The sequence below is a fragment of the Diachasma alloeum genome, unplaced genomic scaffold (genome assembly GCF_001412515.2).
Source record: "Diachasma alloeum isolate Michigan unplaced genomic scaffold, Dall2.0 Dall_scaffold_01168, whole genome shotgun sequence".
Lineage (NCBI taxonomy): Eukaryota > Metazoa > Arthropoda > Insecta > Hymenoptera > Braconidae > Diachasma > Diachasma alloeum.
In genome coordinates this window covers 7,193-25,000 of record NW_021681278.1, presented here as the reverse complement: position 1 = coordinate 25,000, position 17,808 = coordinate 7,193, and the positions used below count along the sequence as shown (strand labels likewise).

The 17,808-nt window shown below is 41.0% G+C and overlaps 2 protein-coding genes across 2 annotated transcripts; both read left to right on the top strand.

Annotated features, from left to right (window-relative positions):
• Positions 1–822: 822 nt before the first annotated feature.
• LOC107045997 lies at positions 823–2,118 on the top strand. Its single transcript, XM_015268442.1, has one exon. It carries the CDS (start codon positions 823–825, stop codon positions 2,116–2,118), a length of 1,296 nt encoding a protein of 431 aa, XP_015123928.1.
• An 870-nt stretch (positions 2,119–2,988) lies between these two features.
• Positions 2,989–4,416, top strand: LOC107045996. Its single transcript, XM_015268441.1, has one exon. The coding sequence runs from the start codon at positions 2,989–2,991 to the stop codon at positions 4,414–4,416; it is 1,428 nt and encodes a 475-aa protein (XP_015123927.1).
• Positions 4,417–17,808: the final 13,392 nt, after the last annotated feature.

The following is a 17,808-nucleotide window of genomic DNA, read 5'->3' as shown; positions in this document are numbered from 1 at the left end:
TCAGAAAAAACAAGATTTTTGTTTATCCAATGCGTTTCTGACGGTAAAAATGCACTTTTTCCCTCAAAAAAGTGGAAAATCACGTTTGTGACCCTGTTCCCCAGGATTTTTTGTCATTTTTTCTCCTTCTTCAAGAAAGCGAGTTTTGTCTCATTGTTCCATCGTAACACATTTATTTTAATATAACCGCGCTTGGTATGTTGGCGACAATGGGTGGCGGCGCCACCATGCGCCAGTCTGGCGGGTACGAGCATGCGGGGACGCTTGATGATGTCAGAGTCTAACCGACGCCACAAGTGTGTGTTTCGTGTGCAACTGCAAATTAATCATTTGACAAGTCATCCTGANGTCTATGGTGTTCACGACAAAGGTCCCTGGTTTACGAAGATTCTTCAGTCAATCGATTTGTTTTGATGACCATAGGGCGGTCCTTCCATTTTTTNCTTTCAATCATTTTTTCGACGCGTCATCACGTCTGGAGACGCATCGTTTCATCAATCCACCGTCACTCCCGTTCCAGGAAGCTTCACCGCCCAGCAGGTCTCAACATCGTGGAATAGTGCAAGAGATAAGTCCTTAACATTTATCTTCTTTACATTCAATTGTTTATTTAGGCCATTTTATTATTTTTTTTCTCGTTCATTTCCATCCGTCTATGGTGTTCACGACAAAGGTCCCTGGTTTACGAAGATTCTTCAGTCAATCGATTTGTTTTGATGACCATAGGGCGGTCCTTCCATTTTTTCGAACATTTCAATAACTAATCTATCGGTTCTATTAATTGATCAACACAATACTGTCGCAAGAAATTTGAAATTAAAAATGGAGCTCTCTCTAGACGAGAAGAAACGCGTCGCGTACATCGAACAAAGATTAACTTCTTTGAAAATTCAATTAGGGAAGTTAGAACAATATTTGGAGGGTCTAAGTCCTGATCCTGCAAATGCTAAGATGCGTTTGGACAGTTTATCATCACTTTACGAGGCTTGTCTCAAATACAACGAGGAGTTAATTTCACTCCAACCAGGAAATCCTCAAGTAAATATCTTTTTGGAGGTCGAGTCTCGGTATTTCGAAGCTGCCGGTTCCGTTACAAAATTACAACGAGTCGAGCATTTTTTGAGTTCCACTCTAAACAGTAGCAACATTACGATAACAGAACGACAGGAATTGCCTAAGCTCCCAAAAATTAAAATCCCCACTTTTGACGGTAAGCGGGAAAATTGGGCATCTTATAAGAATAAATTCATTGCTCTTGTCCATTCTCGTACAGATGTCAGCGACGCAGTGAAGTGCAGTCAACTTTTTGACTCTCTCACTGATTCCGCGCTTAAGAAAGTAAGCCAATTTGATCCCAGCGATAAAGATTATCCGAAGGCTTGGAAGACACTTTTGGAGTTTTACGATCACAAGCGCATTGTGGCAGTAGAACATTTGAACGCTCTTCTAGATCTTCCTCGGTGTACCAAAGCTTCGGCTGACGAATTGTCATCGCTCTTAGATGAAGCTCGTCAGCACCTGCATATTTTAGAAGGACTTGATGCTCCACCTGGCGAGAATTTACTTGTTCGTATCATCGAACGTTGTCTTCCTCCAACAACCAGGAGCAAATGGCAGGATAAACTCAATATGGATGAATTACCAAAGTTGGACGATTTATTCGGGTTCATCCAAACGACCATTTTCAAACTGCAGGCTCTGGATACCTCAGTTACCCCTAATCGCGTCAACAATCCGAAAAAGAGACCTGGAGAAACTCCTACTCAATCGTCGAATAAATTCGCGAAGAAGGCTTCTCATGCATTTGTTACGTCGTCCAAGTCTGAGGCAATCTCCTCTCAATCGACATATCTGACTTGTCCGAAGTGCAATAAAGCTCATCAACTTTTCAAGTGTCCGGCGTTCAGTGAACTCGGTGTTCAAGATCGTTGGGACTTTGTGAAGAGTATTAAAGCCTGCAGAAATTGTCTTTGGGTCCATCCATTCCCTTGCAAGAACGACAAGCTCTGCAAGAAGTGCCATCGTAATCATCATACGCTGTTGCACAATGACAAGGGCTCTCAACAATTAAAGCCCCAGGATACAAACCCCTCTCCATCCATCAGCGGTCAAAAATGACTAGGACACCAAGCGTACACGTCTGTCGCTTTTCCATCGGACTCACAATTGATGACAACGGCAGTCGTGAAAGTCCAAAATAATCGAGGGAATTGTGTCACGGCACGAACACTGTTGGATTCTTGTTCTACAGTAAATCTAATTACCGAGCGATTTGCCAAGTCGCTTCGGCTATCTAAAACTAGTTGTTCTGTGAACATTGGAGCAGTTGACGGTCTGTGCACTGTTTCAAAACAATATGTTCAATTAATTCTCAATTCAAAGTACAATGACTTTAAACAACAATCGAATTTTTTGATAGTACCAAGGATCGCTGATCTAGTGCCTAGTGACGTTTTCCCTCGACATCAATTTGACATTCCCAAAAATCTTCAACTCGCTGATCCGCAGTTTCATCTTCCAAGATCAATCGATCTTTTGTTAGCTTCTAACACTATGCTATCGATCTTGTCCGTAGGCCAAATCAAACTCTCTCATGAGAATTCTGCCATCGTTTTACAAAAAACTCGGTTAGGTTGGATCGTCGCTGGAGGTTCTGAGTTGTTGACGTCTTCAACAACCTCCTCTTGTAATGTTGTCAAATTAGACCAACTTATCGAGCGTTCCTGTTTTATCGAGGATTTTGATCACGAACCCGTTCGATCTCGTGATGAAATTTCCTGTGAACAACATTATGTCACACATACTAAACGAGATGTCACTGGTCGGTACATAGTTCGTCTTCCATTCAGAGATTCTAAATTCAATCTTGGTGAATCTCGTTCGCAAGCACTCAAACGCTTTTCTTCCCTAGAACGAAAACTTTCATCAAAACCTTTACTCAAATCTGAATACACCAGGGTGATGGAGGAGTATATCTCTCTTGGTCATATGACTCTTTGCGATGAGATCGAGGGTGGATGTTATCTTCCTCACCATGCTGTTTTCAAGGAGTCCAGTGAAACCACTAAAGTTCGAGTAGTGTTCGACGCGTCGGCTAAAACGTCTACGGGCATTTCGCTCAACGACACTCTTCTGGTCGGTCCCACTATCCAGAATACTATATTCGAACAAGTCCTTCGATTTCGCACTCATCGTTACGTCATCACAGCGGACATTGAGAAAATGTACCGTCAAATACTAGTTTATCCAGACGATCGACAATTCCAAAAGGTCTTGTGGCCTTATCAGGGACAACTTCGAACTTTTCAGCTTAACACTGTGACTTTTGGCACAGCCGCTGCTCCTTTCCTAGCAATTCGTACGATCCAACAACTTGCTCGCGATGAAGCGCACGATTTTCCACGTGCCAGTAAACTCCTCCTCCGCGATTTTTATGTCGATGACTTCATCTCAGGTGCAAATTCCTTGGATGATCTCTTAACTATCCGTGATGAGATGACTGCTCTACTGTCCCGTGGCGGTTTCGTTATCCGTCAATGGTCATCCAATCATCGTTCAGTTTTAGATAAAATCGATAAAAGGTCCTTCGACTTAGATTGCTTGATCAAAGATGATCCAGTCCAGAAAACTTTGGGTATTATATGGGATGCCCAAAACGATCTGTTGCAGTACACTTTGAATCAGGTTGATCCTAACGTTGTTGCAACTAAACGCAAACTCCTCTCAGAATTGTCAAAGATCTTTGATCCCCTAGGACTTTTGGGCCCTGTAACTCTATTCGCCAAAGTCTTGATTCAAGACTGCTGGAAGGCGAAGATCACATGGGATGAGTCTCTTCCTCAAGATGTTCACACAAAGTGGAAATCGTTAGCGCTCCAATTGCCAAGACTGCAAGAAGTCTCGTTTTCTCGACAAATCCTGACCTCAAATCCCTCTCGCATCGAGATCCATGGATTTTGCGACGCCTCGAGTCACGGATATGGGGCTTGTCTATATCTCAAATCCAGCAATTCCCAAGGGGATGTTTTAATCAAACTAGTCTGCAGTAAATCTCGCGTAGCACCGCTGAGTGGAATTACAATTCCTAGATTGGAACTTTGCGCAGCCACCATTCTCAAAAGGCTATACCTTGAGGCTAAAGCTCAGTTCGATTTTCCCATCGATCAGGTGTATTTATGGTCTGACTCCACTATCGTTCTTTGCTGGCTTAAGAAAGCTCCTCATCTCTTAAGGACTTTCGAATCAAATAGAGTGGCAGACATCCAAACGTTAGGTGATCAAGTTAGCTGGAGACACGTCCGGTCCGAGGACAATCCAGCTGACGCGTTATCTCGAGGACAACTTCCTTCAGAATTTGTCAAGTATTCTCTATGGACTTCAGGTCCTAGATGGCTAGCTCTGGATGAATCCCAATGACCGCAGTCAACCGTATCTTCTGCAATTCTAGTGCCTGGACTGAAAAAGAGCCTCTGTCTACTCACTACCGTTTCATGTGAATTTCTTTACTCTCGTTTCTCGAATTTCGAACGATTTGTAAGAGTTGTGGCTTACATCTTACGTTGGAAGAATTTCCAAACTCCTCGGAATCGTCCACTCTCGGTTGAAGAGCTCCATGAAGCCGAGTATCGCATCTTCATGATGGTTCAGCGTGAACGATTCTCCGTTGAACTCCGAAAGCTCAGGACCAATCAATCATCGGAAAGTTCAGTTTGTTCATCGTCAAGGGGAACGCCTTTTGACCAATTACATCCATTCGTGGATGAGATGGGACTCCTTCGTGTGGGAGGACGTCTTGAGAAGTCGGAACTTTCTTATGATAAGAAACATCCCATTTTATTGCCCAGTAAACATCCGGTGACTGATATGATTATTCGACAGGTTCATTCCTCGAATCTCCATGCAGGGATTCAAAGCACTCTCTGCGCTATTCGATCGAAATTCTGGATCTTGAATGGTAAAGACCAGATTAGAAAAATCGTTTATCAATGCGTTGAATGTATCCGCCAGAAACCGAAATTAGTACATGCTCAGATGGCAGATCTACCTAAAGCTAGAGTTAACGAAGCACCAGCTTTTTCTCGGACAGGTGTTGATTTCTTTGGTCCTATTCTCATCAAGGAGAAAAGGGATCGCAACCGATCGTTCCTCAAGTCATACGGTTGTGTATTTGTTTGTATGGTCTCTAAGGCTGTACATATCGAGCTCGCTACCGATCTATCCATAGAAGGTTTTTTAACAGCGTTCCGAAGGTTTATTAGTCGTCGGGGTGTCCCTGAACATGTATACTCTGATAACGGGACTAATTTTGTCGGAGCTAATCGAGAACTTGGCGAACTTTCTGATCTTCTCTCCTCTCCTAATTTTAAGGAAACGGTGGGAAATTTCGCGTTAACTAAACGCATCACGTGGCATTTCAATCCACCTTTATCACCTCATTTCGGAGGGATTTGGGAAGCAGCTGTAAAAAGTTTCAAACATCATCTGAAACGCGTTTTGAAAGATCATAAGCTCACCTACGAGCAACTCAATACTTTGCTGATCGAAATCGAAGCGATCTTAAACTCTCGACCTTTATGTACTCTTTCAGCTGATCCCAATGATCCCTTAGCTATAACTCCAGCCCATCTGTTGATAGGTCGACCCTTCAACGCCTTACCCGAAAAATCGTTTTTATCAGTTTCAGACAATCGCTTGTCCACTTACAACTTCATCACCAAGGCCAAACAGGATTTTTGGAATAAGTGGCACAAGGAATATCTGCATGAATTGCAAACTCGCCAAAAATGGCATACTTCGACTGCGGAACTCGAACTGGGATCAGTAGTCCTACTCATGGATGACGCTGTTGCTTGTGCACGATGGCCGCTGGGTGTGATCGTCGAAGTGTTTCCTGGGAGTGACGGCATCGCTCGAGTTGCATTAGTTAGGACTGCCAACGGCACCTACAAACGCAACATCACTCGCCTCTGCCTGCTACCTATCACCTAGTTATAAGTCTTAGTTATAACTGTTGATATGTAAATATCTCTGTGTATATATATTAACCTGCATCATAGCAATCTATCGTTAGACTATTCCGCAGCTTTCGCCGGGAGTATGTTCCATCGTAACACATTTATTTTAATATAACCGCGCTTGGTATGTTGGCGACAATGGGTGGCGGCGCCACCATGCGCCAGTCTGGCGGGTACGAGCATGCGGGGACGCTTGATGATGTCAGAGTCTAACCGACGCCACAAGTGTGTGTTTCGTGTGCAACTGCAAATTAATCATTTGACAAGTCATCCTGACTTTATCGTTGTCATAATTGACAAAATATTCATCCGAAAGGAACCATCGATCAATCAATCGTTTTCGTTCACAAACTGTAGTGACGAAAAAACCTAAAAATTATCAATCAAAAATCTTAACCTAAGACACGAAATCCAACGATTTCGTGTCACACGTGGCACCGAAGCCACGATATCGAAGTCGTGATTAGCAAATTGCGCAATCATAAATTATTCCACCTAAACATTTAGTGTGGGATTTATCCTATCGTTATTTATCAGTGCGCGTGTGTGTCTACATATTCAGTCGACAGTTCGCCTATGCGTTCCTAGACAAACATTGGTGTGTGGATGCATGTGTGTGTGTGTGAATAACGTCATTCGCAGTTAATCGTTTAAATCTTGTATCGAAGAAAATATATCTGGGTTTTTTATGCTTCGGCTTTTTCCCAAGAATTGTGTTTTTGTGTCAGTTATTTTTTCCATATTTTTTATCATTTATTTTTTCTGATTTTTTAATGCAGCTATCATACCACCTAGGGTATGATAGCCGATAACGTCTTTTCACTCATCACATTCTAAGGACAAAAAAACCCCATTAAATTCACCTTCGGATTTTCACAAATATTCCATACGCCAAGTGTCGTTCTGGGCCCCCTGATATTTCCGGCAGATTTGCTTGTTGAATTGTATATTTTTGAGAGTGCTGATTGCAAATATGAAGACAATTTTTTTACAAAACAGGTGCTATCTATTTGTTTATAACAATTTAATTGTTTCATAGACGATAATACAAAAAAGGTTGGAGATAGAAAAAAAATTGTAGAGAAAAAATTCGAGAGAAAAAGTGCATTTTCACCGTCAAAAACGCATTGGATAAAAAAAATCTGTTTTTTTCTGAAAATTCACAAATTTTCTGACGAAAAATACTATGCCCAATGTGTTTTTCAATCACGTGGAGGTAATGAGGAATTTTCATCGAAAAAATCGCGAAAAAAGTGAAATTTCCTCGGAAATTTCGCATGTCTTATGAAGGAGTTGAGTTAGAGCCCTGAAATTTCAGGTGAAGTCAGTTCTTATCGAGTATAAAGATATATCAAAAGTTGGTATAAATCCCAAACTTGGCTCAAAATGATCGGTTGTTAATTTGTGGAATGACCCGTATATAAATTATCCGAATATCATGTACGAAAAACCTATACAATTCTCTATAGAATCACCCAATAAGAATTTCTCATAGATCATTCCTATCTTCTAATAGAGATTTGTTTGATAGGAATTCTTACAGAGTTCTGTAACAGAAATTCAATACAATTTCTGAGAGAAAGCGCTAGTTTTTTATATGAAATTTTCTAATGCGTAGCTGGCTGTGTCTAGTTCTGCAAACTAAATCTTCATTTGAGGAAAAAGAGTAATATTGCAAATTCGATTAATAGATCAGTTGAAAATGTATCCTCCGAGTTTAAATACCTTTAAATTTTAAATACTTTCCTTGAGAACTAATTGAATAAATCCGTTAACTTGATCAAAATGGAGTTTATTTATTCAATGAGAATAATTTCCTCTCCTGTGCCCCTTTCCATCGCATGATAAGTGAAAAACAAATAAAAACACAATGTGTTCTAATTGTTTTCCAGTGCAATTGCATGATGCGAATGCTCAATTTCTGATTCATGATAGACCCCCAGAATAAACTGCGTTTGAATCGAATGAAGAGAGGTTAGAAATGTAGTCTATTAAAGACAGCAACATGAATAATAGTTCATATTATTAACTAAATCGAAGCGTACCCTGCCATTAGAAAATATAAGTTCTTGAGGCAAGCAGTATCCTCGTGATTTTATCGACATTCTAGTGAAGAATGCTGTCCATAAAGTTGACGATAATTTTGACATTATTTTGTAGAAAATTCTGTAGGAAATTTTGGCGTAATAATAGTCGACATATTGCTACCAAGCAAGCAGCAATATTGGCGATAAATTCACTGATAAATCGCTGGTCTTTTTACGGAAAAAATTGCTGATAGGTTTCGTCATTAAGTGCGACAAGTTTGGGGATAATTTCTTTAATAAATTGCTGATTGATTTTACGGAAAAATTGGTAATAAATTGCGTTATTGAGTACGGAAAGTTTGGGGATACTTTCGCTGATAACTCGATGTTTGATATTTTCATGATAACTCCAAAGCAGTAATACATTCCGGAATTTCGTCAACAATTCTCCTACAAATTTTTGGAAATCATATCGACGAATTGTCGACAATTTATCGACATCCTGCTGTATGGGTTATCAATTTATCTTTGAATTCATTTTGCATTAGCCTAATGTGCATTTTGAAATCAAAATTATGGTCAGTTTTCATCTATCTAGAGATGAAGCTATTTTATTTATGACAGTCATAAATTACAAATGAGTTTGACCGTCATTATGTATCCATATAGATGGTTTGACAACAATTTGCTTAGAAATTATTTGTGGCGATCATTTGTAGTTACAACATTTGTGCGTCACATGACCGTTATTTTTTGGTCACATGACGCGATCTCAAAACTGACTGTCATTTTGCATCTCCAATTCAGAATCATTGAGAAGCAACAATGCTATTTTCAAAAGCAAAAAAATCATATTTTCATTTCTCAAAAAAGTTGAAAGTAGATTGAGAGATAATTGAAAATCAAAAATTCATTTTTCAAATGCAAACCGGAGAATTTTTTCAGAGTTTTTACAAAACTGGATAATTCCTTCAATTTTTTATAAAAACGCAGAATTTTCGCAAATTTTTTAATAAACTGGAGAATTTTCTCGAAAAATGAAGAATTTTGTCGAATTCTCCAGAAAACCGGAGGATTCCCCCGAATTTATTAGAAAATAGATGAATTTCATCGAATTTTCTAGATAACCGTAATTCTTCCGAACTTATTAGAATATCGGCGAACCTCGTGCAATTTAGTAGAAAATCAGAGAATTAGCTTGAATTTTCGTGAATTTTTTAGAAAATCGGAGAATTTCCTAGAACGTTCCCAAAAATCCAATAATTTTCTCGATTTTTTTGGAAAACTGGAACATTAATTCAAATTTTTTAGAAAATTTAAGAATTTTTTCGATTTTTTTTTGAAAATCGACGGATTTTCTCGGAAATCGGAGAATTTTTTGGAACGCTCTCGGAAACTTGGCTCTTGCGAACCAAGTTGAGAGTTGGACTCTGGATAATTTCTGGTTTTTGAGAGAAAATTCAGGGTTAGTTGAAAGTTGGAGTTACGAGGCGTAAAATGCTTTTTATGCCAGTCGCCCTCTTTACTATCAATTTTACTATCGGGATGGAAAATTTGATTTTTGAATTTCGATTCTCAGGTATCTCTGAATGTACCCTCAACTTTTTTGAGAGATGAGAGTTGGATTTTTGGTTCTCAATTGTCTCCCAATCTACTCTCAGTGAATTGAGAGTTAATTGAAAATCAAGAATCCAATTCTCAACTTTTTTGAAACAATTGAGAAATTATTGAGAATCAAAAATTCTATTTTCAGTAGTAATACCACTAGTGCTTCAAAATTATCGGATATTTAAAATTATTCGGAGTGTGTCAAATTTTGCAGGTTTGAAATCTCGAGTGCTAAGCACGAGGGATTTTTCTGCAAAATTTGACACACTCGTTCCTAGGTAACGAAGCTATCACAAAATCTCCGATTAATTTTGAAGCACAAGTGGTATTTGACGGATTATTTTTCCATTCGGATTTCGGCCAAGCAGAGTGCAGTGAACAGCATCCGGATACATTTACACAGCCATACATTTATAACCCACTTTTTTGTTTATCTGTCACAGAATATTAAACGTGAAATGCGTTGAAAGATGAGAATCATTTGAAAAGCTACTAGTGAATTTCCGTCGGAAATTGTTTAGAAATTTGCGAAATATAACTGTTTGACAGCCTTAAATACTGCGCTCTGATTGGCTCAAATCCGAGTGAGAAAAATAATCAACATTCAAATCTCAAAAAGTTTTCGAGAGAATTCTCCGATTCTTTGAAACATTCGAAGAAATTCTCCAGTTTTTTAGAAAATTCCAGAAAATGTTGGGGTTTTCTAGAAAGTCACAGATGAAAAAATTTAACCCGCAATTACTCGCTCAATGAGCGCGGCGCCGCCTGTTTTTGTCTATTTATATTTTAGTGTTTCTTGACGCTCAAAAATCCTGAAAAATTAGAGTTCCTAGTTCAATTTTTTTATTGAGCGTTGGCATTGTCTGTTTTTTTTTTTTTTTAAATTGGTTTAGCTACAAAAAAAAATGTCGAACGGACAGGAAAGTGCGACGCGTCGCTCCGCCCGGTACGAGTGAATCTCTGTCGACCACTCAAGCGAGCTACATGTACAGTTTCATTCTCTGCCACATTTGAAAGGCGCACGTAGCGGTAGGCGCCGACGTGGCAACAGCGCGCTCGGTTTACTCCAGCGGCGCTGCGCTAACCTTGCGATGAACGAAGGCTGGCGGCCGAGCGCGAGTGATCGAGGGATAATAGAAATATTTACCTAGCGAATTGGTTACAAAATTCTATTGGATATCTATTGAACTCTCAATTAGTTTTTGGCCGATTCTATTGAGATGTTTAACAAAAAATATTCAGTACCAATACCTCGAGACCTTCAAAATTATCGGATATTTCCCGACTTTTTTGTTACGTAGCAACGAGAGGGAGAAGTTTTGCAGATTAAAATCCTGAGCGCGCAGCGCAAGGGATTTTTGTACAAAACTTATCCCGATCGTTGATACGCAGGAAAACATGAGGAAAATATCCAATTAATTTTGGAGGTCGAGTAGTATCCGATGGATTATTTTTGGTAATCGGATCCTTCCCAAACCGACTCATTTTGACTTTTTTCATGACTTTCTTTCACTCCACAGGATAATATTTGACAGTTATTTGGTTAGAAAAACAATTGCAGAGCTAGAGGGAAATTATCAAAAGCTAGGGGGCAATAACCGCTGTAATTTTAATTGGGAAGTACTTCATGTTATTGAATACTGAACTCTGATTGGCCCAGGGAAGGCCAGATCCGATTACCAAAAATGATCAATAGAAAAAGTCAATAGAATTCGATTTTTTTTCTATATAACTTATTCTATTGAGATATTTTCTATAGAATTTTCTCTTCTCCAATTTTCTAACTTTTTTTGTTTGATTTTCTTCATGAGAACAAAAGAAAAAAGACTGAAAAAAAACTTAAAAAATTTGAGCCAAGGACATTCTATAGAAAATATCTGAAGAGAATAAGTTACATAGAAAAATCGAATTCCATTGACTTTTTCTATTGAATATTTTCTATTGAACATTTTGCTAGAATCGGTCAAAAACTAGTAGAAAATTCAATACAAACTGCATTAGAAATTTCTAACAAATTCGCTAGATTTTTCTATTAAATTTTTTCATACGCGGCTCTTGAAAATTCTTAGATTTTCGAGAAAATTCCAAGACAATTATCAGGATTTCGAGAAAATTATAGGAATGACTCTGGCGAACCAAGCTGATAGTTGGGCTTTCAATAATTTCCAGTGTTTGAGAGAAAATTGAGAGTTAGCTGAGGATTGGAGCAGTGAGGACTACAATGCATTTTATGCTAGCCCCTTTCAATATTATCAACTGTTTTGAAAATTGACAATTAAATTGGTAATTCTTGGTGATCTCTTTATTTCCAATCAACGTTTTCGGAATTGAAAATTAATCTCAGGAGAATTTTAATCGATTTTTTTTTCAACGATAATTTGAAATGAAATTTCTAGTGAACGAAAATTTTTAAAATTAAATAGGAACAGGAGCCAAAAAAAGCGAAAAATGTGAAAATCGCCTCCTGGCCATTCATTACAGCCTAGAAAGATCAAGATCAAGGTTGAACGTGAGTCAACTTTCGACCAACTCTGCATTGACTTTTTGGTCAACATTAGCTTGGCCTTGGGTTAACCTTGGCTTGACTACGAGTCAATCTCGACTTGACTATGGGTCCACCTTGACTTGACCATGAATCCACCTTGGCTTGACCATGGGTCAACCTTGGCTTGACCATGGATCAACCTTGGCTTGACCATGGGTCAACCTTGGCTTAACCATGCGTCAACCTTGGGTTGATCGCGGGAACTGTTGATTAAATATTGATTTAATCTTGATAAAACCTTGGTGAAACCCTGATTAAGTCGTAATTAAACTCTCATTAAATCTCGATTGAATGCTTTTTAGGCTATAATTTCAAAGCAAATGATGCGATCACCGCTATCTTCGAACTCGACCGAGATAACATCCAAAAAAATATTTTAAGCCATAATTGAAAAGATTTCGACGATTATTTTTTGAATNAACCTTGGTGAAACCCTGATTAAGTCGTAATTAAACTCTCATTAAATCTCGATTGAATGCTTTTTAGGCTATAATTTCAAAGCAAATGATGCGATCACCGCTATCTTCGAACTCGACCGAGATAACATCCAAAAAAATATTTTAAGCCATAATTGAAAAGATTTCGAGGATTATATTTTGAATGATGGTCGAAAAACTAAACTTGAAAAAAAAAACTCAGATACGTACATACAAACATATGTACGGACATGATCTAAAAACTGCATATGCAAACTCCTGAGACCAAAATTACGCATCCTGGTACAAAAGAAGAAAATTTCAGATTGGACGAATACAGGGATTCCATTCGGAAGAAAAAAATCCAACTCTCAATTCTCAAAAAAGTTGAGAGTAGATTAAAAAGCAATTAAGAATGAAAAATCCAACTCTCAACTTTCACGAAAATTTTCAAGTAGATTGAGAGAGAATTAAGAATAAAAAATCCTATTTTCATGAACAAAAAAATTCAACTTTCAATTCTCAAAAAAGGTAAGAGTAGAGACAATTGAGAATCAAAAATCCAACTCTTAATTTTCAAAAAAAATTGAGTCGACTGAAAGACAATAGAAAATAATAAATGCAACTATCACCTATAAAACAAGTTGAGAGTAGATTCAGAGATAGTTAAGAATCAAAATTCCAAAATCAAATTTTCATTTCTGAAAAAAGTTGATTGAAATTGAAGACGTCACTAAAAATAATAAATCCAATTGTATGTTTTAACCCGTCAGTAGGCGCGCTATGAGCGATTTCCTCACAAAAATTTTCACTCCATGGGAAATATACCCTAAAACCGCAATTATTTTGCTGAATTTTTTTTATATGCCTCAAGTAACTCTTCTAGTTGACTCTCGTGGTGATAAAAGTCATCTATTGGTCAGGGTTGAGTATAAAATAGTACATTACATACCCGAGCCTTGGAAAAAAGATCTGTAGTGAAGTGGTAAAACGAGGTAACTGCATTTTTTTTGAAATTTGTTTTCTTGCACCAATCACATTGTAATATTGATCTGCAAGTGCTGACGGAAGGGTTTGGTCTAAAAATTATATTTTATGGGGTTACATGAAAAATAAAAAAAAATATGTGCGAGTTTCAATTTTCTATCAATGCAATTGGAGGTAAGTTGACATAACTCCCATAATTCGGAGGACCTAGAAGAGGTAACTTCACTTATCTCCATATGTATTGATAGAGACTGAATTCCTTATTCCAAGTGTTATTTTGAAAAACAGGATGGGGGCAAAACGGGCCAGGGGGACACAAATGACAAAGGGAGCAAANCGTAAGTTGACATAACTCCCATAATTGGGAGGACCTAGAAGTGGTAATTTCACTGATCTCCACATGTATTGATAGAGACTCAATTCTTTATTCCAAGTGTTATTTTGAAAAACAGGATGGGGGCAAAACAGGCCAGGGGGACACAAATGACAAAGGGAGCAAAATGGCCCATCTAAAAAATAAATCTCACGAGGGTCACTAGGGGGAGGGTCAATCGTCACGAGGGTGACTAGGGGGAGGGTCAAACGTCACGGGAGTGATTAGAGGGAACGTCAAAATTCACGAGGGTCACTAGGGGGAGAGTCAAACGTCACGAGGGTCACTAGAGAGAGGGTCAAACGTCACGAGGGTCATTAGAGGGAGAGTCAAACATCACGAGGGTCACTAGGGGGAGGGTCAAACGTCAAGAAGATCACTAGAGGGAGGGTCAATCGTCCCGAGGGTCACTAGAGGGAGTGTCAAACGTCACAAGGGTCATTAGAGGGAGGGTCAAAGGTCACGAGGGTCACTAGGGGGAGGATCAAACGTCACGAGGGTGATTAGAGGGAACGTCAAACGTCACGAGGGTCACTAGGAGGAGGGTCAAATGTCACGACGGTCACTAAGGGGAGGCTCAAACCTCACGAGGGTCATGAGGGTCAAAGGTCACGGCGGTCACTAGAGGGAGGGTCAAACGTCATAAGGGTCACGAGAGGGAGAGTCAAACGTCACGAGGGTCACTAGGGGGAGGATCAAACGTTACGAGGGTCACTAGGGGGAGGATCAAATGTCATGAGGGTCATTAGAGGAAGAGTCAAACGTCACGAAGGTCACTAGAGGGAGGGTCAAACGTCACGAGGGTCACTAGGGGGAGAGTCAAGCGTCATGAGGGTCATTAGGGGGAGGGTCAAACGTCACGAGGGTCACTAGAGAGAGGGTCAAATTAGGGTCTGGAGTTGACCTTTACCTTCTTTCCTTCATGAGGAAATCCATCCGTGGCTTTTTCTGTTTGGNACGAGGGTCACTAGGGGGAGGGTCAAACGTCAAGAAGATCACTAGAGGGAGGGTCAATCGTCACGAGGGTCACTAGAGGGAGGGTCAAACGTCACAAGGGTCATTAGAGGGAGAGTCAAACGTCACGAGGGTCACTAGGGGGAGGATCAAACGTCACGAGGGTGATTAGAAGGAACGTCAAACGTCACGAGGGTCACTAGGAGGAGGGTCAAATGTCACGACGGTCACTAAGGGGAGGCTCAAACCTCACGAGGGTCACGAGGGTCAAAGGTCACGGCGGTCACTAGAGGGAGGGTCAAACGTCACGAGGGTCATTAGAGGGAGAGTCAACCGTCACGAGGGTCACTAGAGGGAGGGTCAAACGTCACGAGGGTCATTAGAGGGAGAGTCAACCGTCACGAGGGTCACTAGAGGGAGGGTCAAACGTCACGAGGGTCATTAGAGGGAGAGTCAACCGTCACGAGGGTCACTAGGAGGAGGGTCAAATGTCACGACGGTCACTAAGGGGAGGCTCAAACCTCACGAGGGTCACGAGGGTCAAAGGTCACGGCGGTCACTAGAGGGAGGGTCAAACATCATAAGGGTCACGAGAGGGAGGGCCAAACGTCACAAGGGTCATTAGAGGGAGAGTCAAACGTTACGAGGGTCACTAAGGGGAGGATCAAACGTTACGAGGGTCACTGGGGGGAGGGTCAAACGTCATGAGGGTCATTAGAGGGAGAGTCAAACGTCACGAAGGTCACTAGAGGGAGGGTCAAACGTCACGAGGGTCACTAGGGGGAGAGTCAAGCGTCATGAGGGTCATTAGGGGGAGGGTCAAACGTCACGAGGGTCACTAGAGAGAGGGTCAAATTAGGGTCTGGAGTTGACCTTTACCTTCTTTCCTTCATGAGGAAATCCATCCGTGGCTTTTTCTGTTTGGAAAACTTAAAAAACTATTTTTCTCCATTTTTCCAGATTTTTTTGGTGACCCAATTTAAAGATGTTTTTTCTTTCATTTTTCTTTTTTCTTTTTTCAATAATTCAAGTTCTACCAATCCGATTTTAATATTTTTATAGAATGTAAAAATGGAAAATTTTGATGCTTAATAAATCAAAATCGGCTGGATAAAACTTGAATTATTGAAAAAAGGAAAAAAAAAAACAGAAAGAAAGGAAAATAATATCGTCATATAGGGGCACCGACAAAATCTGGAAAAATGAATAAAAATAGTTTTTCAAGTAGCCCAAACGTAGAAAAAGCTACTATGAATTTCCTCTTGAAAGAAAGAGGATAAGGCTCCTGACCCTTATTTGACCTTGCCCCTAGCGACCTTTGTGACGTTTGACCCCCCCTAATGACCCTCGTGACCTTTGACTCTCCCTCTAGTGACCGCCGTGACCTTTGACCCTCGTGACCCTCGTGACCCTCGTAACGTTTGACCCTCTCGTTATTTTGAAAAACAGGATGGGGGCAAAACAGGCCAGGGGGACACAAATGACAAAGGGAGCAAANCACCCTCGTGACCCTCGTGACGTTTGACCCTCTCCCTAGTGACCTTTGTGACGTTTCACCCTCCCCTTAGTGACCCTCGTGACGTTTGACTCTTCACCTAGTGACCCTCGTGACGTTTGACGTTCCATCTAATCACCCTTGTGACGTTTGACTCTCCCCCTAGTGACCCTTGTGACGTTTGACCCTCTCCCTCTAATGACCCTCGTGACGTTTGACCCTCCCCTTAGTGACCCTCGTGACGTTTGACCCTCCCCCTAGTGACCCTCGTGACGTTTGACTCTCCCTCTAATGACCCTTGTGACGTTTGACCCTCCCTCTAGTGACCCTCGTGACGTTTGACTCTTCACCTAGTGACCCTCGTGATGTTTGACGTTCCATCTAATCACCCTCGTGACGTTTGACTCTCTCCCGAGTGACCCTTGTGACGTTTGACCCTTCCCTTAGTGACCCTCGTGACGTTAGACCTTCCATCTAATCACCCTCGTGACGTTTGACTCTCCCCCTAGTGACCCTTGTGACGTTTGACCCTCTCCCTCTAATGACCCTCGTGACGTTTGACCCTCTCCTTAGTGACCCCCGTGACGTTTGACTCTCCCTCTAATGACTCTTGTGACGTTTGACCCTCCCTCTAATGACCCTCGTGACGTTTGACGTTCCATCTAATCACCCTCGTGACGTTTGACTCTCCCCCTAGTGACCCTTGTGACGTTTGACCCTCTCCCTCTAATGACCCTCGTGACGTTTGACCCTCTCCTTAGTGACCCTCGTGACGTTTGACTCTCCCTCTAGTGACCGCCGTGACCTTTGACCCTCGTGACCCTCGGTGACGTTTGACTCTCCCCCTAGTGACCCTTCGGACGTTTGACCCTCTCCCTCTAATGACCCTCGTGACGTTTGACTCTTCACCTAGTGACCCTCGTGACGCTTGACGTTCCCTCTAATCACCCTCGTGACGTTTGACTCTCCCTCTAGTGACCCTCGTGACGTTTGACTCTTCACCTAGTGACCCTCGTGATGTTTGACGTTCCATCTAATCACCCTTGTGACGTTTGACTCTCCCCCTAGTGACCCTTGTGACGTTTGACCCTCTCCCTCTAATGACCCTCGTGACGTTTGACTCTCCCCCTAGTGACCCTCGTGACGTTTGACCCTCTCCCTCTAATGACCCTCGTGACGTTTGACCCTTCCCTTAGTGACCCTCGTGACGTTGGACGTTCCATCTAATCACCCTCGTGACGTTTGACTCTCCCCCTAGTGACCCTTCGGACGTTTGACCCTCTCCCTCTAATGACCCTCGTGACGTTTGACTCTTCACCTAGTGACCCTCGTGACGCTTGACGTTCCCTCTAATCACCCTCGTGACGTTTGACTCTCCCTCTAGTGACC

Bases quoted from the DNA above. Each gene is read 5' to 3' on its own strand.
- LOC107045997 (XM_015268442.1), top strand. From the start codon at position 823: ATGGAGCTCTCTCTAGACGAGAAGAAACGCGTCGCGTACATCGAACAA.
- LOC107045996 (XM_015268441.1), top strand. From the start codon at position 2,989: ATGACTCTTTGCGATGAGATCGAGGGTGGATGTTATCTTCCTCACCAT.